Source organism: Quercus lobata, chromosome 2 (assembly GCF_001633185.2).
Source record: "Quercus lobata isolate SW786 chromosome 2, ValleyOak3.0 Primary Assembly, whole genome shotgun sequence".
NCBI classification, from domain to species: Eukaryota; Viridiplantae; Streptophyta; class Magnoliopsida; order Fagales; family Fagaceae; genus Quercus; species Quercus lobata.
In genome coordinates, this window is record NC_044905.1 from 90,207,640 (window position 1) to 90,233,605 (window position 25,966).

Below are 25,966 nucleotides of genomic sequence, written 5' to 3' on the forward strand. Positions count from 1 at the left end.
CTAGGATTCTCTAACAATGGCAGGAAAATCATTGTGACTCATCCACATAGGTTGGAACCTAAAAGGCCGACTTGAAGCATTAGATACATTTGAAGACAAGCTAAGTAACAGAGGACAATGGTCAGAGTTAACTTTGGCCAGATGGGTTACAGTAGCTTTAGGGAATGCTGCTTTCCATTCAGGGTTGGCCCAAACCCTATCCAGTCTACATTGTATAAGACCCCCCACTTCTCTTTTATTAGTCCAAGTAAATTTGGGCCCCGAAAAGCCCAAATCCATCATATGACACTCAGACATACAATCCATAATAACCCGCACCCTCCTTTGACAAATTGGATTACCCCCAACCTTTTCCTCCTCAGCAATAACCTTATTGAAGTCCCCCATAAGAGCCCAAGGAAGGTCATGTAAAGTAGCTATCAATTTAAGATTTTCCCAAAGTATGCATCTTTCAACAAACCTAGGACTAGCATAAATGGCACTAATAATCCAGTTAAGGGATTGAGACCTTACCCGGATAATTGCATGTATCTCCTGTTCAATTGATGCTAGGACCTCCACATGCACCATATCAGTCCTCCATAGGAGCCAAATGCCACCCGCGAAGCCAATAGTATCAGCTACCACCGACCCATCAAAAGGCAGAGATTCAATCATTTCCTCCGCCCTAGCACCACTCAGTCTAGTTTCCGTGATAACCATCAACATTGGAGCATGCCACTCCACTAAATCCAACATTGTTTTCCTGAACTGGGGTTTCATAGCACCCTTACAATTCCATATCAAAGTATTCATCATCTTAAAAGGAAAAAGAGACGAATCAACAAACACTGAGGAAGATGGATCCTCAGTGGTTCTCAACTTCCATGCCCCTATCGCCTCTGCTTTGCTCACTAGCTTCTCTCGGAACAGAGTTACTGAGTGGTGAACTATACCCCTCTCCCCCACTGACATTTTGGTGAGAAAGGTACCTTGAATCCTTGCTTCTGCATATTGGATCATCTTCACCATGTTTAGATTCCCCAACATAACGCATTCTACGGCTTTGTCCTTGAGCATCTTCCTCTCTAAAATCTCCATTATCATCACCTCCCTTTCTAACTTGGTCAGCAATTTTTCTGAGAGTTGCTCCCTTGAACTTGTCTTTAACAAGGTTGAGCTTGGAAGTGGAAAGGGCAACATTGCTGGTCTGTCCGTCACAAACCTCCACCACGGATTCAGTGTCGACTCCCATGCCGTGTTCAATAACGGCAGAAATCCCAGCTCTCTGCTCTCCACCGTCAACGGAAAAATATTCTTCCATGCCAACATCAGCTCCAAGTCGAACCATTCCCAAATTTCCGTTAGGTCTTGCTTGATCCACTTGATTGTTTCGTCCCCTATTGGGACTATTTTGCCTTTGTAGAACAGCGCCCATTTTTCTACTCTCTCCATGTTTGCTAACACTCTGAATTTTTTCTCCCCTAACTTTACTTCGTGTAGCTGGCTGTGATAAAGACCGTGGAACTTGAGACAAACCATCAGGTAACAAAGCCGGCCCAGTTTGCTTAATTGGGCTTGAGTTAGCCCCAAAAGTAAACACTCCATTCTCACTAGCCAGGTCCATATCCTTCTTTCAAAAGTCAACATGCCCTAGTGCCTTTTGTCTATTACTGGCACGGTTTTCCCTCTTAAAAATACTCTTCCCATCAGCTGGTTTAATCGGATTTGACTGGTGTGAAATTGGTGCCTTTCTTTTCCCAGTCGCCCTACCACTATCAGATGAACTAACCCTATTCTTGTCATAGGCCGAGTTGGAAGACTCACCCATCTGGCTCCCATTAGAGCCATTTGGCTTCTCTCGACCCCTGTTAAATGGCTTGCGCCGAGTCACCAGTATCCACTCCCCATAGTCCTCTTGTTGGCTTATCGAACTCTTCTCCAAATCAGAGTTAACAGCACCATTTCTCTGCTCTTCTTGACCTCCATTCTCTTGACTTTCCTGCGTGCTTTTAGCATACTCACGCACCAAGAAAGGGCAGACTTCCCTATCATGGCCGATTCTCCCACATTCAAAGCAGAGGGTTCCAATACCCTCATATTGAATGACTTGCTTAAGCTTCCCAAGATAAATAGTTTTAACGAGAGGCTTATCCACGTTCACTTGCACACACGAACGGGCAAACCGCCCTCTAACTCCATTTGCTTTATTAGCATCAATTCGTAGAACAGGGCCAATAGCTCTGCCTATCTTTAACAAAGCATTGTGTTCATAGAATTCAATAGGCAGCTTAGGCAACCTAATCCAAACTGCAACTGAAGAGAGAGTTGCTGAGGATGCTTGGAATTCAGGCTCCCATTGCCTAATGGCAAGGAAATTCTGACCTATAAACCAAGGCCCTCCGTTTAGAATGTAGTCCACATCCTCACTGAGCTCAAACTTGATAAGAAAGAAATCAAATCCCAAATCTATACAGTCCATGCCTCCCTTCAGGTTCCACATACTACGAATCTTAGATACCAGATATGTGTAACCCACCTTTCTACCAAATGGTTTAATGATTAGGCCTTGATACCAAGGAGCACGCATCCGTGTTTTCTCCACTCTGGAAAAACATACTCTGAGGCTACCATCTTGTGCAACTTCATCTTCATTATCAGATTCAATGTCCTCTTGCATCTCACTATTAAACCCAAAAGCTCTCTTAAAAGCCCCAGGAATGCATCCCACCAATTTATCTCTATAGCTACCAATCCTAACATGAGTCTTATCTCCTTGTTCTCCTTCCAACTGATGGCTATCCTTAAACTTCTTAGTGCTATGGGCCAGGTTATCAGCTTCCTCATCAAAGCATTTCAAACTTTCTCTCTCCATCAACTTTTTAACTCAGAGATTCGTTGCTCTCTAACTTCAAAGCTTTCGTTTTTATCCCCTCAGAAAAACTATTTAATATGTAAATTATTTTTTTGTTACTAAGCACAAATATGGAGATGCGATCCTAGAGTTAAACATAAACAGAATAAGAGGAAGGCAAAGGAATTTAAACCATTAGTGGATTGATAACATGTAAACTCTTTTAATTGTCTTCTATTCCTGTTTGATCCAACTAACATATTGGGCTCCCAATTTGGGCTTGGAGATGAGATTACAGGAGGTACAAGTGGAACTTCATCATGGCGATTTTGTGAATTCAAGGCCTGTTTGGTACATATGTTTTAAATATATGTTTTCAATTTTTAAACAATATTATACGTATTTTTATACACTTTTTTACGCACACGTATTTTTAAAAAAACTGAAAATTATTATTTAAATACTCGTACCAAACGGGTCCCAAATTATTCAATACTGTGATCACTACACATTACCGAGGGTTCTCTTTTTCAAAGTTTGTGAATTCAGATCATGTAAATTTGTTAATTTGGAATTAGCTTATTTTATGCTTGTAGTGTTTTTGAGGTGGAGATCTGGTTGGATGTCTCCACCAGTTCTCACCTAGTTATACTCCCAAGTAAATACGGTTTCGAAGCAGTAAAATCTATATTGCTTATACTGATTTATATTTGGGTCTATTTGTTGACATAGCTTTTTAACCATTGATAAATTAACAGCCTTTGAGTCTGTCACACTGACAATTGTAGAACATTTTGTGAATCTTAATTGAAAAAAAAAAGGTTTTAGACAGTTAAAACTGGCACTAATTCGCATTTTTTTTTAATAATTTGTAGTGTTAATTACCTTTAGACTAATTTGCATGCCTACCCTGTATGACGTCAAAATCAATCAAATCAAATTTAAACCTAACGGTCCTAACTCCCACCTCTTTGAGTTTTTTTTTTTTTTTTGCTAAATAAAAAAAAATTTGAAGCCTCTGATATTTAGCATAGACTCATCAACCACATATTTCATTATGTAATATCATATCACATGTATTATTAGGAATTTCATTATATAATATCATATCACATGTATTATTAGGAATTTGACGAAACTATTGTTATGAATACAGCATGTTTGTTGTAGTACTACGACTCAAATCACTCAAACTCTTGATCTTATCAAATATCATGTGAAACAATATGAACCACCAAACCATTATCCATTTTAGCAAATCAAGAAATTAGTTGATGTTGCCGACATCGAGCCTAAAAGTGGGGTTCAAGTTAGGTGGTGGTAGTGATGGAAGTTGGAACCTTACCTGGTAACCGATAATGTGTATCTTTCTTCAAAACTCAAATTCAAAATCAATTATTCAAATTCTATCCAATACAATGACCTGACCTGACTTGTTAAAATTCCCTTGGGACTTGGCCACCTAAAATTTCAATCTTTTTACAAGTCGACATCTAAAATTTCGCCACATGCCCAAATTTTGTTTTGTTATGTTTTATTTTATTTTTTTAAATTAAATGAAAGCTCCTTTTATTGATTTAAAATTTTATATATATATTTTGTCGGCAAAACCTTTTTTTGTACTGTAGTTTCGGAGGCCTGGACACAATTAAAAAGCAGTAAAAAAGTGGACCCAAAAAGAAAAAATTAATTTACTCGAAAAGAAGAGGAAGAAGCAAAAAAAAAAAAAAAAAAAGAGAGAGAGAGAGAGAGAAGGTTCACAGCGTTTTTTCCGCCCAACAAATCTAGAGAGATAAACAACAACGTTGAGAAATCCAAAATCGGCATTAATCTCTGTATCTCATCTCATCCTCAGGCTCATCGACCTACTCTACTACTACTACTACTTCATTTCAAACCCAAAATTCAAAAAAACAAAAAAGATGGGTTTCTTTATGGGACTGATACTAGGAATAGCAGTGGGGTTGGCGATAATCGTGGGACTAGTGAAGTCCGAGAATGTCCGGTCTAAGCGGCGGTCGGAGCTTGCTACTATCATAGCTGCTTTTTCTAAGATGACAGTCGAAGATTCTAGAAAGATTTTCACTCCTGAGTACTACCCTTCCTGGCTTGTCTTCTCTCAGCGCCAGAAGTTGAGTCTTCTTTTTTCACACTCTCTCTAATAATGGTCATATAGATTATATAATAAAAGAGACTGATATAGTTGTTCTTGTTTGTTGTTACAGTTGAATTGGCTTAATGTTCATCTTACAAAGATCTGGCCCTATGTTAATGAGGTATTTTTTGCTTGATTTTCTTCATTTTGAGTTGGTGAAATGGTGATGAGAGTGAGCTTATTGGTGTTGTAGGCAGCGTCTGAGCTTATTAAGGCATCGGTGGAGCCGGTGCTGGAACAATACAGACCCGTTATATTGTCTTCCCTCAAATTTTCCAAGTTCACTCTTGGTACTGTTGCACCTCAATTTACAGGTGATTTTGTTATCTGGGTTCGTTTCATTTGGTCAGTGTGAGTTACTAATAGCGTTCTCCTTTCAACTAATTGCATGGCGGTTTATCTGGCTATTTTTGTGTGTGTTTTTGATCATGCGATCATTAAGTCATCATCTAAATTGGTTGTGTGATTATTAAGGGCAAAATTTGGCTACAATTCTTATCAATATCTTCTTATTGGATGTGAATTTTTACAAATTTACCATTGGATTACATTTTCTTTTTACATCATCATGCTTGCAAAATTTCCAGAAAATCAAAGATTAATAGCTATGTCATCAATCAAATGCTTAAATTTCAAGTTTTTGTAGTCTTAAATTATGCATAAAAAATAATCGAATGGTAAATAACATCTCATTGGCACAAAATTTGACATATATGTTAAGAACATAAAGAATATGCAAATCCAACGATTAGATTTTCAAAATATATAGTCATGTTAATTTTTTTAGTGGGAGTTCTGGCCATTGGTTACAAATTTGGTTGCAGCGTAAGGCTACAACTAAACGAACTAATAATAGGAAGATGACATGTGCTCCTTTTATGTGCACACTTATGTGATTGCATACAAAATATACAATCATCTTAAGTGAGTCGTGCTCAATGCACATGATAGGAACACATGTCGTCTTCCTATTGTTGGTTGTCCACATAGGCTACAACCAAATTTATAGCCAAACTTGGTCCTAAGTTTAATATGTGCAAATTTGCCACATCTTTACTTGCTGTTTTGCTTTCTTCAACTTTTTCTTTTTGGGGGGTGGGGTCAATTAAAATGATTGACAGCCCATTTGAGGTTAAAAAAAAAAAAAAAAAAAATTCATGGCTATTGTCTTTAATTTTGCTTTGGTAATACTATGATTGAAAGTTAAATATTTATCTTGACGTTCTTACTGATTGATGTTATTCTTTAGGAGTTTCTATTATTGAAAATGGAGAAAATGGTATCACCATGGAGTTGGAAATGAACTGGGACGGGAATCCTAGTATAGTACTTGATATTAAGACTAGAGTTGGTTTAGCACTTCCAGTGCAGGTAATGTAAACGTTACTGCCTACTTGCTTTTCTCACTTGTAACTGACTGATTGATTTTGAGTGGTCCAATGAATGTCTCATATTTTCTGTGATTGTATTCCTGAATCCTGATGTTATTGATTGTTAAGCTTAGAGATCATTCTGGGATTTGATCTCCATGATGTCTGCCTTTCCTATCCAACTGTAGGACTGTTATACCTATATTTTAGCCCATTGCCTGAGAATTTTTTTAAACTCATTCTTACCTGGCCAATCACATCTTTATCATGTGAATGGTGACCATGCAAAGCTTTTCAAGGTTCTTGTCCCACGATTTAATTATTTGCCTAAATATGTTTTTGGGTTCTTTTTATATATTCTTATTGTTTGGAAGATAACTCAATTGAACTGATATAACTTAAACCATAATATTCAGATGCAGAATGATTTAAATATCTACTTTATCCTGTAAATTTATTTTTTCTGTCAAATGTTTTGCTAATTTCTTGTTGCATTGAAATCTGCATCTTTTCATTTGGTTACTCATGTAAGCAACAAGTAATCTCTTTACATGTCTGTGTTTTATTTTTAATTTTTTTTTGAAAGGGGGGGGTGGGGGGAGCTGTTGGGGACGAGATTGAGCATGTATTTTACAACCTTTGTTTTTAATGTAGATTGAGATATCTCCAATTTGGACATGGTGAGAAAGTGCAAAATATTGTGGCTCTATTTCATGCAGCTTCCACCACATTTGTTCTTGCATAGTTCATTAGAAACTTTATCTTTTCTGGGAAGCATGACTTTCTCTGAAAAATTCCCATTCGACCCAATGGGTAACCTTAAAAATGAATTTTTTTTCCCTCTTTCATGTGTGAATCTGCAAAGAGATTAAGTGGGATTCTTGTCACTAAAGGCTCTTTGTAATGTTTTGAAATTGGTTTACTTATTGGAGTACACCAATAATGATTATATTTAGCTTCCTCTTTGAATGCTTTAATTTGATTTTTAATTTTTTTTCCTCTGCTTAGGTCAAAGATATTGGATTTACTGGGGTTTTCAGGCTGATTTTTAAGCCGCTGGTTGATGAGTTTCCATGCTTTGGAGCTGTTTGTTGTTCTCTAAGACAAAAGGTACTGTATCTTCTTTTAAAGCCATCCTTGATATTGGAAATAGGGAAGTTATATGCACACATCTATCACATCAAAAGAGAGTTTGATGGAAATACAGATGTACACTAGTGTAAGCACATGCAGGCCTCTAGTCTAGATACACACACATACACATGTAGATCTTTAATGATGGAAGTGGGCAGGTATCCTGTCTGTGGGTTATATATTCAGCTCAACAGTTTGTCATTTGGATTTTTTTCTCTTTTTTTGGGGGGAGAGGGATTTGGGGGATAGTCTTTGGCAGTGTTTTAATTAACTATTACAGGCTCAAGGAAATATCCATCTTTCTCTTCTCCCCCAACTTCACAGAAGTGTATGCACGTACTCCCACAAGCAACACATGATATGTGAACATTTAATTTTTCTTGTGCAGAAAAATATGGATTTTACACTTAAACTTATTGGGGGCGACATATCAACAATTCCTGGGCTCTATGGTGCAATAGAGGTTTGAGCAAATTCCATCACATGTCACTGCTCTATCAATTTTTCTTGATTGTATTTTTGTTATTGGACACTAAGATCTTATCTGAGTGGTATGAGTTTTGAACCTTACTTTTAGGCCTGTCATATTTAAGTCTGGCTGGTCCAGTTAGACACCAAAATTTGTAAGCATTTTTTTTTTTTAAAGAAAAAAAAAATGCTGTTACGGTGACTTAAAAATTGAAGTGCCTTGATCTCAAAATTAGGTTTTTGAAATTTTGATAATGTTAATTTGTACATGACATGCCGAGTCGCACTATGAAACTTTGAGAGAAGGTGAATGGATATAGGTTTAGATACGAAACAACAACATTGGATAATCAATTTGGTTTTATGCCAAAAAGGTCTACCATGGAAGCAATTTTCTTACTTAGATATCTAATGGGGAAATATAGAGAAGCCTGTAAAGATTTGTGCATGATTTTTGTTGATTTAGAATAACATATGATAGAATACATAGATAGGTTATGTGATGGGTTTTAGAAAAGAAAGGAGTTTAGTAAGGATATGTGTGATAGAGTTGTAACTAATATAAGAACAAGTGGAGGCATCATAAGTGAGTTTTCTATTACAATAGGTTTGCATTAAGGATCAATTTTTATGTCTATATCTCTCTGCACTGGTTATGGATGAACTCACTAGATTAATTCAAGATTAAGTCACTTCGTGTATGCTTTTGCTACGTGGATAGTTTTAGTGGATGAAACTAGACTTGAAGTTAAAGCCAAGCTAGAAATCTAAAGGGATGCTATAGATTAAGTAGGTCTGAAACAGAATATATGGAGTTTTAGTTTAGTATAAAGAGAAATAAAGATGAAGGGTTTTAAAACTTGATTTTCAAAAGATACCAACGAGTTTGTGCTTTTGATATCTTGGATCAATAATTCATAAGGATGGAGAGACTGAAGAGGATGTGAATTATAGGATAAGGGTGGGGTGGGTGAATTGGAAAGGCGCATTAGGAGTATTTTGTGGTAACTTTGTGATTGTAGAATACATATTAAGTTAAAGGAAAAGTTTTACAAGAATTTTTGTAAGACCAACTGACCAACAATGTTATATGGTATTGAATTTTGGGTTATTAAGAAGCACATTGTTTATAAAATAAGAATAGTTGAAATGAGAATGTTAAGATGAATAAATGGAAATATAGGATATGAAGTGAAAATTTTTTTTTTAAAAAAAAATGAGGGTGGCTCATTTTGATTAAAAGATGTAGGAGTTGCTTAAGATGGTTTGGCCATGTGCAAAGAAGGGTAATTAGCGCACCAATGAGAAGAGTGATTTGATTCAAGTTGAGAGAATGCAAATAGGCAGAGGAAGACCTAAAATAACATTAGTAGAAGTGATAAAAATGACATTTTAGTTAATGAGATAACAAAAAGTATGGTTTTGGATATGACAAGATGGTGGATAAGAGTACAAGTTGTAGACGTTGATTGATTTGTTGAGGATCCATAGCTAGCCCTAAAGTTTTGGGACAGTTTTGTTCTTCTTGTTGTTACACATAAAACACACACCTTATGAGTTTTGAACCCACAACCTCACTCTCCACCAATTCTTGTGATCTGACATGTGGATATTAGGCTTTGTTCAATACATCCTTGCAAGTAGAGTCATGCAATAAGAAAACGTGTATGGTCTCAAATTGGTGATTCATAAAAATGATAGCATATTTCATACTCTACTTGACTATATGTACTCAAGCTTAATGTGGTTTGGGATTTATTCAGTTGTTTACAGAAAAATCAGAAAGATATTTAGGTGGGCTCTCCTAGTGTTAGGTTTTAAAAGTCTGGGCTGAGCTTCGTATGTCTGATGACTGGTGAGCAAAAGATCAGCTCTTGTTTATTGGGTTTATATTGAAGTGTCAAATTTACGAATATTTGAACTTTGTTTGTTCCATTGGAGGAATTAGTTGATGAAATGAATATCATATTTTATTTGTTTAGTATATGTATGCATTTAAATGTTTTCTGGTGCCAATTAATGTTTGCCTGTGTCAATGGCATTGCTTGGCCTCCTTTATAATGAGAACCAAGGTTCAAATCCCCCCTCCCCCACTTGTTGTAACAGTTGAATTATAAAAGAAAAAGAAAATCATGGTTGGCATGGTACATTCCTTTTGCAAAATTAATACAACACGCTCAGTTTTAGTCTTTCTGCACTATGAGTAGGTGTATCCTATTTTAAATGTTGTCACGATTTGCATTATTATAAATCCCCTGTATAACTCTGAGGTATTAATGTCTATACAGGGTACAATAAAAGATGCTATAGAAGATTCTATTATGTGGCCTGCACGGAAAGTTATACCTATTTTGCCTGGGGATTATAGGTAAAACTGCATATAGAGAACGATATGAACTAAACTTTAGAAAATTGCTATTATTTTTGTAACTCAATCCAAAAAAAAATGCTATCATTCTTGTTGTTACCATTGGCATCATTGTGCATACCAAATGCATGAAAAGGCATGCTGATTGCTGGTGCCTCCCAATGGCTTAATCTTTTACACACACGTGCACACACACACACACATGGGATGCTGGTGGTGGTCTTTGCTCATTGATGATCATTATCATAGTTAATCAGCGGCATTTCATATGTGCCATGAGTGACTAAATGAAGGTAGTGATGTAGTGTTCTTTGCTAATTGATTTGTATTGTGATTTCATTTGGTTTAATTATTGGTGTTTATTGTCGTTTAGTGACCTGGAATTAAAGCCTATCGGGATGTTAGAGGTAAAGCTTGTGCAAGCAAAGGAGCTAACAAATAAAGATATCATTGGAAAGTCAGATCCCTTCGCTGTGTTATATGTACGGCCTTTACCTGACAGAATGAAAACCAGCAAAACAATTGTAAGTTCTGCTTTTGCTTTATTTCTGGTTTTTTTTTTTTTTTTTTTTTTTTTTTTTTTTTTTTCTCACTTGGGTTTGAAAGAAATCCTATATTGTTTCTTCAGAACAATGATCTAAATCCAATCTGGAATGAACACTTCGAATTTGTTGTTGAAGATGCATCCACTCAACATTTGGTGGTAAAAGTTTACGATGACGAGGGGTTACAGGGATCTGAACTCATTGGGTGTGCTCAAGTGCTGCTGCGTGATCTTCAGCCTGGTAAAGTTAAGGATGTGTGGTTGAAGCTTGTTAAAGATTTGGAAGTCCAGAGAGATAATAAAAACAGGGGTCAGGTGAAAGCACAAAGTCCTTCCTTTGGATTATTTATTATTGTGATTGATTGTGGGTAAATTCTACCCTTTTTTTTTTTTCAGTTGGAAAATCTTAACTTTACTTATTTTTGAGAGATTGCAACCTGTACCAAACTGAAACGTGCTATAATACCTAACCTGTACAATCTTAACTTTACTTATTCTAGTTCTAGCTGTACCTGCTTGAAGAACCCATGACTTGTCAATGTTGAAACACAGCTGAAAGGACACCTGCTTGGTTGCCTTGAAAGTGGATCCATTCATAAGAGAGTGACTAACACTCCTTTATTGGGCTTGGGATCGACTGTGAACAAAATATATGACACTAAGCATAGATACAGGCGGAGTTGTGGAATTGCCTTGAGGGTGTGAATTCTAAAATGAACTTGTTGGGATCTCTTCTATCACTCAAGTCCTTTTTATATTATGCTCTTATACAATTGGAAAGTCATGTCTTTTGATTGAATCTTATGTTGATTTCTTTGCCTCTATTAAGAACTGGGGTACTCTATGAATTGACAATGACTGACTTAATATCTAGAAAATATTTGGAGCTGCGTTATAGTTTCAAGAGCTTTTTTAATGGTGCTTGTGGAATTGGATCCACAACTTGGATGACAGTGGTACCCCAATGCTACCAGGGCTACTGGTTTATATGAGTTGGCACTGATGAGATTTATAAGACCCAATATTGTCTTATCTATATTAATAGCTACATTGTCAAAACAGCCATTTTCTCCCCAACCCTTTCTCTACCTCTTTTATCTGGTAGTGAACAATCTGCTGATAATAATTTAAAGATTTCTTTTTAGCCTTCAAAATGTTTTGGTGAATCATTTATTTAAAGCTTAAGATATAAGGTTTCTTATCAATTAGTGTTGCAAAGAAGTATTTATTTAAACTTAAATCTATATTCAATTGAGAGGTATAATTTCTGGAAAAAATTTATTTTGAAAGAAAAGAAGGCAATTATAGATTGACCACCAAGCCACACCGGTGAAGTTTTAAAGAACAGGCTTCTTATCTCAAGTGGATATTTGTACACTCTCTCTGTCTCTCTCCCTTAAAGAGAGCCCCTGTTAGAAATCATAGAAACTGACCTTCACAACCCCATACATTTGACTATTATGTGGACAACTTTTGGTCTGTAGTTGAGTGAGTTGGGCACTTTTGCTGGAGAATTATTAATTAAGAATATACAGACCTCATAATGCTTAAATAATTTTTTGAGAATGATTTTTATGGGATATGAGTTTAGAACAGTAGATCTCAAACTAGATTGAAACTAACACTATTTTGTAAGTTTACCCATTGTTAACTTGGCATTCTTCTTCTTTTTTTTTTGTTTTTTTTTCCCTTCTGCAATATGGATATTAAGCATATTAACTTTATTTCTTCTTTGTACTTTAGGTGCAAGTGGAGCTTTTGTACTGTCCTTCTGGCATGGAGAATGGATTTACCAACCCTTTTACCCAGGATTTTTCAATGACCTCCTTGGAGAAGGTTTTCAAAAGTGGTGTGAATGGAACAGAATCTCATGAAAATGAGAAAGCTGCCATACAGAAGAAAAGGGAGGTTATTATTAGAGGAGTACTTTCTGTTACTGTGATATCTGCTGAAGACTTGCCTGCTGTGGATCTCATGGGGAAGGCTGATCCCTATGTTGTACTCACCATGAAGAAATCAGATATTAGAAACAAAACTAGGGTAACATCTTGGTTGCTTAAGTTTTTCTCACAGATTGGAAATCCTTAGGAAGCCCTGTTTGTAGATCAAACTGCATAGCATTGCATGCCTTCTTCTTTCTCCCTTCATTTGTTGTCTATTGTGTGTGGGGGTTGGGGAGACACCTTGCCCCTTGCATGTCCAGTAGTTACTCTTAGATTCTTGTGGGTGGAGTGCAGTCATCTCTAAATAGACAGTTTATTAATTCACTTGATCCTTAAATGATTTTATTTTTATTTTGTCACGCAGGTTGTGAATGAGTGCTTAAATCCTGTTTGGAATCAAACTTTCGACTTTGTTGTTGAGGATGGATTACATGATATGTTAATCCTTGAAGTCTGGGACCACGACACATTTGGAAAGGTATAAAATGTTTTGCAATTTATTTCTTCAATAATTTTTGTATGTTTCATATGGATGTTCTTCTGATTACTATAAGTGCAAAGCATGCTTATTGACTCTGGCTCTTGTATGGGGCCTGTGGATTGGAAATTCTAACTAAACATGTGGGCAGCTTTTGAAGGGGCTATCTTTCTGATGTTGAACATTCCATCAGAGTGAGATTTGGATTTGAACAGTGTATTGAAGTGACTGTCTATACTTGTTTATTTAGGATCATGTGATTTGATCTTTCTTAAACGTTGGCAGCATCTAAACTGGATCAGAAGACCTAATTATGCTGATTGATGAGTTTTGTGTCAAGTACTGTAGTTTAATGGTACCTATTTGAATATTAGGAAGAATAGAAATCATTTGACAAGTGTACATATGCATTCGTATGTTTCAGTATCCTAGCCAAAAAAAGGAAAAAAGTTTATATGTATGCATGTCTTTGTGTATTTATATGATTAGAATTGCTTGGATATATTTCTGGGCTATATAAACCATTAAAACTGTTGTTTAAAATTAGAACTTCCCATTGATTTCTGGTTTTGAAATTGTGAAAACATGAATGCGTTCAAACATAGCTAGTGTTAAAATTTGCAGCTTGCAATGTTTTAATCTGGATGCGTTTATAATTTAAGTGTATTAACACTTATTATTAAATCATGCAGGATTATATGGGGAGATGCATCTTGACTCTAACAAGGGTTATTTTGGAAGGGGAATACAAAGAATGCTTCCAGCTAGATGAAGCAAAATCAGGAAAATTGAATTTGCACCTCAAGTGGATGCCACAGCCAATTTACCGCGATACTTGAGTGTTTTTTGTTCTGCTGCTGACAGTAACTCTTTAAGTCAAGAACATTGCGAGCTGCGAAATTTATACAAGAACATTGCTGACACTGACACAAATTAATTAATTAATAAACCTTGCACCATGTATTTTCAAGTAAAAAGTAGAGCATTGTACATAATTGTTTCATAACTTAAGGCTAAATGTAAGCAGTGAAGTTTTGAAGAAAATACACCTTGTGTGGGTTGAAAGAAAATAGCTAAAATTGTTGCATGAGATTGTTACATAGCGGTATTTTGATTTGCGACGTTTTGTTTCACTCACATCTGATATTTGCTGATTGGTTCATTGACGTTGGTATTTGGTACCTGAAATTTTCATCCTGTTTAAGGCTGAACCTCAGTTGGATGTTGTGGATAGGTTTGAAAGCTACAAAAAATGGTGTACATCTTTTTTTTCTTTGAAATCCCCTTACAATATCGCGTTACAGGCCTTGAGGTGACTGGCTTAGCCATCTGATTTTATGAATAATTTCCCAGTAGTATCATTATGTTTCTAGTTCAATAGGAATGACCTATTTAGCTGAAATACTATTTTGGATGCATTGTTTGATTACTTGATCTACTGTTGTAAATTGTAATCCATTTTGTGTTGATGTTTGAATTTTGTGTATATATATATTCCAGAGATTTTTCCTTAAAATCTTCTAAAGCTATGAGGTATTTCTTAATAGTTTATAAGGTATTCGAGCACCTGTATTATTTCAGTTAATTTTTACCTTTATATAAAGAATTTCCACGCCAAAGGATCTCAGTCACAAGGCCATTCACACAGTCATCTTCCACCACTCCATTAGTTGAAGGAAAGACACCTACTGAACTCAAAGAGATGGCAAGGCAACTATTTGCCCAGGCTTCCCAAATGGGACAGCTAGAACGTGCTTCACCTACATCATTTGAAGCATCTACTTCCAGTCGAAGGACGAATCCCAATGCCAGTTCTCTTTTCCAAGATTCCCAAGATTCCTTTGCAAATCTTGTAGAGCATTAGAGGGAACAACCCCAATCAAAACTCACCAATCCCCATGTAAAAATTAGGAATATCTGGGAGTATCATTAACAGTAACCTTGAACAATGTTTGCTGACACAACACGACAATAATAGTACATTCCAGCAATAATACATTCTACAAAATAGTATATCCCACTATGCACATTCCATCATCCAATGTGGTGTATCATACAACTATGCAATATTCCACCGATTCACACATTCCACCAAGCAAAAGAAGACAAGACATCACTCCATCCTATGAGGCGAAAAGAAATCTCATAACATTTCATTATCAAGGACACCCCAGTATTAGACAAAAGGACATCCATTATTCAAAAAGAAGACTCCCCACTCTCCATATCCAAGAACATCTCCAGCATTATAAATAGAAGGTGAAGCCGTTAAGAGAATCAAATCCAATTGCAGAGCAAATTTTTAGACATGAAAAACCCAAAGCTTTCTTCCATAAACTTGTATCTTTTCCAACTTATATTTCTGAAATCCATCTCATCCAAGAATATGTATTTTAGTTATAAGTTTTCATGTCAAGTGATTTCATTACAAGTATTTCAAGTGTAACTAGTCTAACTTCATTTGTAATTACTTTCAGTTTCTTCAATAAAATCTTTCAGTTCAGTAAAGATATTTGCATTTTACTTTTAAGTTTACATATTTTCTTAGTTCACTTTAATTTTTCATATTCCTCTTTAATATTATATCTTTGTAGCCCTGGTCCTGCTTTCCACAAATTATACATTACTTTGGGGTGCAAGAATGCTAGAAATTAGGCCCCAACGAGCCCCTTTTTCACCACTTCATTTATTCTTGCCACCTAGAAAAGAAAGGGTTACATATTTCCAGATGAGAACCGTATGATGCAAACCCTATCATATAACAGTTCTAAATAGGCTTGCTGGTTCAATTTAAATAATGCATGTATAAATTGTACGTTTTCACCTAGATACATGTAAATTTGTCTATATATATATATATAACCTGCACAATTTCGTTCTATCAAGCTGTTGAAACATTGATCATAAGGAATAATGGTATCTTATTCAACAATTAGAATTGGAAGTTCCACAATGAAGATGCACAATATTCCCTTTCAGGAGGGATGCAATCACTAGCTAAGAAATGCCAGATTATCTTTCTACAGAAAGCAAATAATCCATCCTCAGTCAAATAAATCTCTCAGCGAATTCATTTCCCTCTGAAACTATATAAAGGCATCTCATTTGAGGTGGTTGGACTCTTATCAATAATTGGTAATCGGGTCAACAACACTCCTTAGGTAATGCTTCTTCAGTTTTCTCCTTCTCATATTGCTTCCCCTGTATTACCAGAAATCAAGCATGTTTTAAATAAACAAAACAAAAACAACGGAAAAAAAAAAGAAAAAATTTGAGTTTAACAGAAGGCGAAAGTGGTAGAACATTAGTGCAGGCTATTATTGCCGAGACCAACAAAAAGTGAGATACCCCCACACTTGTTTAGTATATGCATCACTATGCTGTGCCTAATAGGAACTAAAATGCTAGCTACATCTCTTCATGTAAAAATATGATACAAAACAAACAAAGCTGAGAGCAATTAATACTCTTCATCTTGACTACTTTTACCATTAAATAGTTATGATGTCGTCATAGCCCATAACTCTGGTTCACCAAATCATGTATGACAACTTTTTGGGTTGTGCTTTTTTCAGGAGTGAGATCTATAAGTTACGATCAAAATCTCAGTATGTTGGGCAGCCACATATATTTAGTGTTGATGGAACATATATTCTCAAGATGGAATTCATAATCTCTTAACGGAGATATAAAATATTCCATTGAGATAAGCTTAATGGGTTTGGTTATTCAGAGTGTTGCGCCCAACCACTTTGGTAAGGAGTTACTAAAGTATATATTTATGGAATTGGATTTCATAAATATATGATGAATAACATAAAAGATTAAACTGGGTACTCAATGATTAAGATGTAGTAATTTTCAAAGTGGTAACCTATATTCATGACCTTGTATTACTACGAATATTTTAATGAAGGGGTTGCATGTATAATAAAGTTTTGAGATATAATTTATTAATAAAGTCTAGAGTGCAATTATATTCTTATAGTGGTATTGAATATAATTAATGGTAATTTTGGACTTGTCAAGAGTTGACAGAAAAGCCCAAAGCCCATTGGAGCTAGAATCTTATTTGTTCCTTTTGGTCCCATTTCAAGCCACAGATTAAAGCCCAATTGGGTAGGCCTAAAAGGCTAACCCAATTAGATAATCAGTTTTTATTTAATAAGAGTTATTAAATAAAGTAACTACTAAGGGTAGTTAGAATGTACGTATGAAAAAAAAAAAAAAATCAGTTTTTCTCCACAAGGAGAAGAAGAAGGATTTTTCTTTGAGAATCTATGTACAAAAGACTGATTGAGATACCACACATCTTGGGCACCATGTGGAATTGAGATGAAGATTAAAGGTATTCTCAAGTCTTGGTTTTGAATTTTACTGCATCAAGGTACACTTCCTATTCTTTGTTCTAGAATTCAAGATTACATGTTATCTTTTATGAATGAAGTAGATTCATGATTGTTGCTTCCGCTGTGTATTTTGTATGAGATACAAAACCAGATTTTCCGACACCTTTGTGGTTCAACAAGGCAGACAGGTCATGTATTGGGAAGCTGGCATTTCTTGCTTCATAGTTGATTAAAACTATTCAATATGGGTGCATAGGAAGTTCTTGTTGACTCCTATACTTTCCGGGTGTGTGAACTCAACATGCATCTTCGGCTCACTTCCTAATAGCTAAAGCTTTTGGAAGTGATGTTTTTTAACATGGTATCAGAATTGGTTGTCTGTGAGGTCCTTGGTTTAAGTCTTGGTGGTCCCAAAGTTGGAGTGATGGTTTTCACCAGCAGATGAAAGCAAGGAATGCTTTACTCACCAGTATTGATTGTGTAATATGAATGAGTCAGTTGCCACTTTTTTCCCATCATCATTACGGTTCCAATGGTAGAATGCATGTGTCCTATTTTTAATCTCCAATGTAGAATGTCCGTAACTGGCTTCCCGGAATGCAGAATAATTTGGTTGTGGATCTATAAACCTGCATGACCAACAATTGTTATGCACAACAGGAAAAGATTTGAAATTTCTCATACAAGTGGAACTTGACTCTTTTATTTGTCGTGAATATTTTAAGAAATTAATTAAGGAAAATAAGTTTACTAAATCATGCAGCTCAACTCACCTTCCAGCAAGACCTTCCTGATTTCCTCCATCTCCAACTGTAATGTAAACAGGCGCTGATTTGTCTGGTACAGGGTACCGCTCACCACTTGTTACATTGTAGTGTATATTTGAGATTCGATACTGAAAATAAAAAAGAAATATCCTGCGTCAATAACCTTCCAATACTGCAATTCGTTTGAAACAGAAATTAAAATTAACTACTGCATATTTAAGTCAAAATTCAACATAAAATTTTGGGCAATGCATAACAATCTCAACCTGCAGTCTAAAGCCTTAATATGTAAATGAATGCACCAATATTACAAGTTCTTATATACTAGCACCAAAAGTCTTAGATGTTTAAAGTATCATAGACTCGATGAAATCTAGATACAGCAATGATAATAATATGCATTTAAAGAGATGGACAGACCCCAAAAAACAACTGAAATCTGAAAACCATAAAATTAAATAAACCACATCACTTCATATAGTGCAACACAACATGAAAATATAGAGGTGAGAACCATACAGATCTTTCATAAGCATGGACATGGCCAGCGAAGACTACATCAACTTTGTAATGGACAAACCAACTCTCAAATTCTGCTCGCATACTTTCACCCTCCATGTAGTGCGCTTCATTGCTATTGTAGATGGGAACGTGCATAAGAACAATGAGCCAAGGGGTCTCCTCCCTGTCAACCTTTTTAAATTCTTCATAGAGCCACACCCATTGAGGTGTGTACTTCACTGTGTGAAAAATATCCATCAATCTTGATATAAAGTATACAGTATACAAGAAAGGTAGTCTCTGCCTTCTAAAGACAAAAAAGAGATAACATATACTCTTTAAATGATAACCAAAAGTTTGAAGTAATCACAGACAACTGTATGGGTCCCAGAAGGCATTCTTTGTTCAGCTATTTTGGACGTCATGCTGCAGAACCCATCTGAGAATCCATCTCTCTTTTGTGAAGATATTTTTCATCATGGGTCCAGATCATTTTAATGCAACAACTAGAGTCAATAGAACTTATAATTGCTTCAGTTATTTAACATTCCATTTCAGTAATAATCGATATTCTGTGTGAAATCTAGCATTCCAGCATAATACATTTAGTACAAGCCAATGCCTGATAACCAGTATGTGAAGCTTTCACTATAAATGGAGACAAAATATTTACAATTAGGGCAATATAATACATTGATACTGCGTTGCAAGACAACCAGATTACTCATAATTTTGTTTTCAAGTGGGATTAAAAATCTAAACCAATAGCAGGTCTATCTCTCTTTTTCTGCATTACAGAGTGGTCCTTTAATGCTCTGTCATGTCAAAAACCAGATGATTCAAGCAGGAAAGAGAGTGTAAAACTTAATGCTAAGAAGACTTTGAGCTGGTTATCTTTTTCTCCTGCATTAATGGTGTTAGCATGTGCATATAGGGGTGGCAATTCGTGTTTGCAGGGTCGGGTTCATGTCGTGTCGAGCCGTGAGTATTCGGCTTTGTGGGTTGACTTGAACCCGATCCGTTCCATGGTAATTTTTAAGGGAGGATGGGACAGGCTATACTACACAGAACACACTTTTAAGGAAATGCTTATTCTGGCCATAAAATAAGAATAGGTATGGTACTCAAGTGGAAGTGGAGCAAAATTCTTCCCTCTTGAAAGAAGCACAAGTGAAACGATACCTAGATCTAGCTGGGAAACTACAATGTTGCTTAAAGATTTCCCTAGTAATTCTAGGGTCACTGACCTGAAAATACAGCATGGCATTTATGATTGAACTCTAGGCAACAAGTTTGTTATAACTTCATAAAGTTATAATCCACTATATCATGACTCTCACTTATCTTACCAGTGCCTAAATTTTTCTTTTTCCATTTTCTTTTAAAGCAAGGTCTTTAATCACACTGGTTGGGTTTATATGATATCAGTATTATTGGAACTATAGCATTAAGAATGTAGAATACTAAATTGAGACAAAAGCAGAGGAACAAGTAAATTCATGTTCTACACTCAAATGACTTCATATTAAAGAAAAAAAAATCTCATGAAGTCGGTAATAGTCTAGAGAAGATTTTCCTTGATTGGATTTATTATTACAGAAGTAATTGACTAATATCAATTTATAAAATTAACAATAGACAAGGAAATGAAAGATTACCAAACGGTGAATAGCTGGATAGCACGATTATATGAGCAGATGCACGTCTGATGGCATACCAAAGAGGATTGCTGCTTTTAGAGGCCAAATAAGGTGTAGTATATCGATGGAGATAGGATTTGAAAGGAAGAACTTCTCCCTAAGCATAAGTATTTAATAAAGAAAAGAAAAGGTCAAATATCATACAAAAAGATTTTGTAGGTTATGCTGCTAAGAATATAAAAATTTTCCGCATAAATGACCATGTATAACTCAATTATATAGTAGAAAGAAAATGAATTTAAAAAGAAAAAAGAATCATAGGTTAAAATGTTGGAGCAATTTCAAAACCATACATATGATCAGAACTATATATATAGGTATGTTACATGCACCTGGTCAATCTTGAACTCACAACAACAACCTCTACCTTTCTCTTACAAGGAGGGGAGGTACCATTTGAACCAGATATGCCAAGCAATTGTCAAGCTATGGACATCACTACAAGTCTCTATATGTGCCTGGTAATCTAGATATACATATATATTGAAATTATTATTACAGAGCTCACTGGGGCAAATGTGCTCATAAAGAACGAGCAGTGACCTGCCATGAACTGAGATCTAGCCATGCCAAGAGGCTGCTGTTAAAACGAGAGTAAATTCCATTTGCTTTAAAGACCATTGGCTATAAGGGCTCATCAAATGGAAATGAATTCTATATAACTGATCAATGGAAGTCTATTTGTTGAGTCTGATAATTGGCTAAAACATTCCCATAGGTAGGAACACCACATCAGGATGATACCCGTCTGCCTTGCAATTTAGCCAGACTATGCTTTTGCCTGACTTTAATTCAATGAGTCAGCAAATAAAAGTTGTTCAAGATGAAAAACTAAAAGATTATAATAAAACAGCAATCTAAATATACGGAAACAAAGAGTATAAGAAACATATACTTCCTGAAGACAATTCTAGGCTTTGAAAAAGAGGAGACAGGGCACTATCCAATGCAACACAATGGTTTGTTAATGTTCCTGAGGTTATTCACTAATTCATTCTGTAGATGATTTTATGCAATGGACTAACAGTATGCATTATTGAAAGAGGTTCAGGGTATCAAAGTAACTCAAAAATGACTGTATGTGTTTCACTTTACCATATAAGGCATGTACTCTATTTCGTGATTTCCAGCAGACCAAATCCATGGCTGATATGCTGTGCTTCTTTCAACAAATTGACCCCATGTGTCCCACCGTAAACCGACATCATTGTACTCATATCTATCAGCATAAGAAAGATCTCCAACAAATAAGACAGTCTGCCCTCCACTCTGCATGTAATGCTCAAGAGTAGAAAGAGAATTGTATGTCTGTCCCAAATCGCCTGCAACATAAAAAATAAAAGTGTGTTAATAAAATAATAGAATTGAGAATGCTGGATAAACATGCCAGTGAGAACTCTCAGAAACAACTGTATCCAGCAAAAGCAGAATGAAATAAAATGAATTTATAGAAGCTAGAGGTGGCAACAATTGAGGATAAATTTAAGTATAACGTCATCTTAGATGGTTGATCATGTGCAACAAAGACCAAGGAATTCATCATTATGAAGGATTTTCAGGAAACCAAAATTCTGCTAGGATACCCTGTATAGAAAGAAAACAACTCACCAATGATCCCAAATTTGTAAGAAGCATCTGGATGAATCTTTGGAGGTGTTTGAAACCAAAATTCACGAGAAGAATCACCCTGCCCTATCTTGTAATTGTACTTGGTGTCATACTGAAAACAAGAAACCATTAAACCGGTAAAGGAAATAGGTAAAACAAAAGGTGAGAAAAGTCTAAATACGCAGCTAGAAAGCACACAAGTGGTGGAATTCTTTGGTATACCCAGCACAGTGTGTTTCAGGCATTACACGCCAATTATTAATTCCTTTAAGTTAGGCATGATTGGATCCAGAACTATACAATTTTCATTACTATCAAGAAGTCCAGTATATTACATAACACAAATGTACATTTGTGTAATATGTGATCATGCAGTAATGCAACCATATAGTAATTTTTTATCTGGGACCTGCAGAAACTGATGTAATTCATCCTAGAGAAAAATTACGTCATTGGCGATAATACTATTTCCACAATAATAGTATTTACCTGGAGTCCATCAATGAGGCAATGATGGATGTAGCCTGACTTATATTTGTAAAAGGTGTAGCTTGTTGTCGACCCCTCGGCAGTTAAATCATATCCTTTTTGTGATGTACCATATTGTACTTTACTGGGCCCTGGTTCATCAGTTGTTACCCATGAGATGATTACAGCCTTTCCATCATAGTCACCTTGGGTGATACGCACCTAAAATTGAATAATAGAAGTAGACACGGACATTATGAACCATTTAAAAAAAATAAAATAGGATAAAGTGGATTATGAAGTTTTTTGAACAAAAGGGAACACAATATAATCATAGAAAAATTGTAAGCCATCTCATTACAAGTACTTCAACCATCTTAAAATAAAAGGCATTCTTTGCCATTGAGTCTACTTCAAATGGCATTTCCTCCTATAATAATGTGATGGCTGGTGGGGTCATTAGTTTAAGACCTCCTGGGTTCGGCTATTAATCCTCAACACACTAATTGAAGTTGACCACATATATTCTTCTTTGCTATTCAATCCCATCCAAAATCATACTCTTTGTTACCTCATTAATTAACATGTTTTTGTTTGCTACTTCGATAAGTGTTATTTTAGGTTTTCCTCAGCCTCTCTTTGTTCCACAACTTTTGAATCAAACTACTGTTTTTCACTGGTGCATCCACATGATCAAACCATCTCAAGCAACTCTTCCTCATTTTTTCATTGATAGAAGTCAGTCCTATCTTTAAACAAATTTCTTCATTTTAGTTTGGTAATAAATGGTTGTACAAAGTGCACAAAAGTCTGAACTTTTGCGGGGTTTGGAAGAGGTGATTGGTAGGTAGCCTTAGCCATCTTTTTAAGAGGCTGATTCCCAACCTCAAACCCGTGACATATCCTTTTTGGTGGAAGGCAATTCCCCTTGCACCAAGGCCCAATCTCTAAGAGAACTGAAATATCTCATAGGATTAATACATCAATTAGTAGAATACAAGCCTTTATGTTCAAAATGCTACAAATTTTGTTAGTTCATAAATTGTTTCCCACTTGATTTTTTTTTTTATAGTAAAAAGTTACAACAATGGGAAGGGGGGGGGGGGGGGGGGGAGATTTGAACCCACTTGATTAATGGCGCCTCCAATTTGCTCTGGGAAAGGAACCCTGATAGTGCCATATACTCAATTGCAACAGAAGTCCTTGCCCAGTGGGAGAGCATTCTATATCCATGGGTGTAGTGTAACTCATGAATTAGAGAATGAGATGAAAAACATGGAGAATCAAATAAACTGTTCTCTCTTTTTATTATTTTTCGTTTTCTAGCAGAAGCATATGGTTCTTCCATATGTCATTAAATGGCCACTGTGGATTCACAAAAAGAAATGCAAAATGCAAGTTTCGATCTTTTCATTTCCAGGAATTAACAGAGCTTTCTATTGCAATTATTAAAAAGTATGAATGCTTACCTGTTGTGGTGCATTATAACCCTTTGGAACCACAAATGCTTCATTGTCTAGAGGAATGTCAACAGATGGCCATTCTGAACGAATGAAAGTGCTAGTGATCCCTGCATTCCCAGTATTCACAAAGCTCAAAAAGACAAAGGAAGTTAAAGCGAGTTGGAGTAACAAGGACTGGGGCCTAGCAAACTCTTGCATGATTGTTGATCAATCACCCCAACAAAAGTATAATCAACTGCATCATGAGCAAATTTACCCATTTAAGCGATAAGTAAATGACCAACAAATTAATATCATTTCATATTTTTGATACATATGTTTAGGTTCAAACTCCAAATCTTGCCCAACAAATAGTGCCTCTTTGTGATACACTTTTTAAGTGCTAAATAGTAAATATAAAAAGCATTAAAAAAAAGATCAACATCCAAGTACAAATAATAATTAATCTAAAAAGATAGAAGATTCCTCATTGGCATTAAGGGGAGATTAACAAGCAAGTTCAGATTATTAATTTGCACCAGCTCTCATTAAGATTTGTACTTTCCCTTTCCGAGACTTCAACCCAGATGTCCCACCATAACTGCACTTCCTATGACCCAGATTGGTTTTACAATAATAGCTAAATCTATTTCCATCTCAAACCCTGTCAAACTCAAAGCTCAGTCCCAGAACTGCATAGTCCAATCAAAACGAAACCACATAAACATGACCAACACCCATTTATTCATATAACACCAAACAAAAAAAATCCAGATAATTTAAGTAAAACCAATCATTATTTTAATGAAACAGCACGTGAAAAAACATTCATATTGTTCCCAAGCACAATTCTTAAGCTTCAAATTCAATCAAAATAAAATCTTTGATCGTGTGATACCAACAAATAACTAACACTCCTCTTAAAAACTATTTCAGACTTCTACAAATGTTAAACCAAATCATGGGACTGAATTCATAGTTTCACCAATACAAGCTATCTAATTAACATCAAAACAACATGTCCAAATGAAAAAAAGAAAAAAGAAAAAAAAAGATTAAAAGTATTTAAGAATTCAATTGCAACAGAAGTAGAAGCAGAAAACTTGAGCACAAACCATCACAGGAAAAATGAAATCAGAATTATGAAGAAAGACAGAGAGAAAGAGAGAACCTTTATAGGTTTTGTAGTGGAGATAAAGAGCTACGAAGATGGTAGAGCTTAAAAATAAGAATAATGGAGGGGGGAGGCGCACGTTAGCAGCAGTGATAGAAGGGTAGTGTCGCATGGTGTAAAATAGACAAATGCATACTGTTTTGTCGCGTGGCTCATCAGTTGGCTTTATAAAAGAATAACCCAAAGTTTTAAATGGAAATAAATTAGTCAGATTTTGCATACCAAATTTGTTTTGCTGACCAAGTTGATATAGATTACCCTTTTCCTCTCTTGTGTGTTTGTTTCTTAAAAAAAAAAAAAAAAAAAAAAAAAAAAAAAAAAAGAAAAAAAAAAAAAGAAAAAGAAAAGAAGAGAGGATAATTATCTTTTATTGTTTAAGAGAATATGTTGTGTATAGTATAACTTGGTACACCATCCTTTAAAAGTTACTATAACTTTTGAGTGGAGTTGTAATATACTTTTGTGTTAGAACTCATTTTCTTTTTCCTTGTGTGTGTGTTTGTTTCTTAAAAAAAAAAAAAGGTAATTATCTCACATTACTTAAGAGAGTATGTTGTGTGTAGTATAACTTACCCTACACTTTTTTAAAAGTTACCATGATTTTTGAGTGAAATTGTGGTGTATTTTTGTACTAGAACCCCTTTCCCTCTCATCTTCCTTATGT

The 25,966-nt window shown here is 35.5% G+C and overlaps 3 protein-coding genes and 1 long non-coding RNA gene across 4 annotated transcripts; 2 read left to right on the forward strand and 2 right to left on the reverse strand.

Moving 5' to 3' along the window:
* LOC115973793 lies at positions 1–795 on the reverse strand. The gene has a single exon (XM_031094031.1). The coding sequence runs from the start codon at positions 793–795 to the stop codon at positions 1–3; it is 795 nt and encodes a 264-aa protein (XP_030949891.1).
* A 3,756-nt stretch (positions 796–4,551) lies between these two features.
* Positions 4,552–14,426, forward strand: LOC115977121 (synaptotagmin-5-like). Its single transcript, XM_031098794.1, has 12 exons — positions 4,552–4,965; positions 5,059–5,109; positions 5,182–5,302; positions 6,238–6,359; positions 7,367–7,468; positions 7,881–7,955; positions 10,249–10,328; positions 10,702–10,852; positions 10,957–11,187; positions 12,616–12,912; positions 13,180–13,293; positions 13,986–14,426. Exons 1-12 carry the CDS (start codon positions 4,756–4,758, stop codon positions 14,130–14,132), a joined length of 1,701 nt encoding a protein of 566 aa, XP_030954654.1. The 5' UTR covers positions 4,552–4,755; the 3' UTR covers positions 14,133–14,426.
* LOC115977122 lies at positions 7,972–9,162 on the forward strand. Its single transcript, XR_004088495.1, has 2 exons — positions 7,972–8,334; positions 8,365–9,162. It is a non-coding gene; the product is annotated as an uncharacterized LOC115977122 (long non-coding RNA).
* Positions 14,427–16,122: 1,696 nt separating the features above from the next.
* On the reverse strand, positions 16,123–25,437 carry LOC115977123 (bifunctional purple acid phosphatase 26). Its single transcript, XM_031098795.1, has 10 exons — positions 25,300–25,437; positions 24,156–24,384; positions 22,708–22,908; positions 22,219–22,330; positions 21,706–21,932; positions 20,569–20,707; positions 18,929–19,149; positions 18,416–18,537; positions 18,110–18,271; positions 16,123–16,494 (listed from the first exon to the last, which is right to left on the reverse strand). The coding sequence occupies exons 2-10, from the start codon at positions 24,345–24,347 to the stop codon at positions 16,419–16,421; spliced, it is 1,452 nt and encodes a 483-aa protein (XP_030954655.1). The 5' UTR covers positions 24,348–24,384; positions 25,300–25,437; the 3' UTR covers positions 16,123–16,418.
* Between the last annotated feature and the right edge of the window lie 529 nt (positions 25,438–25,966).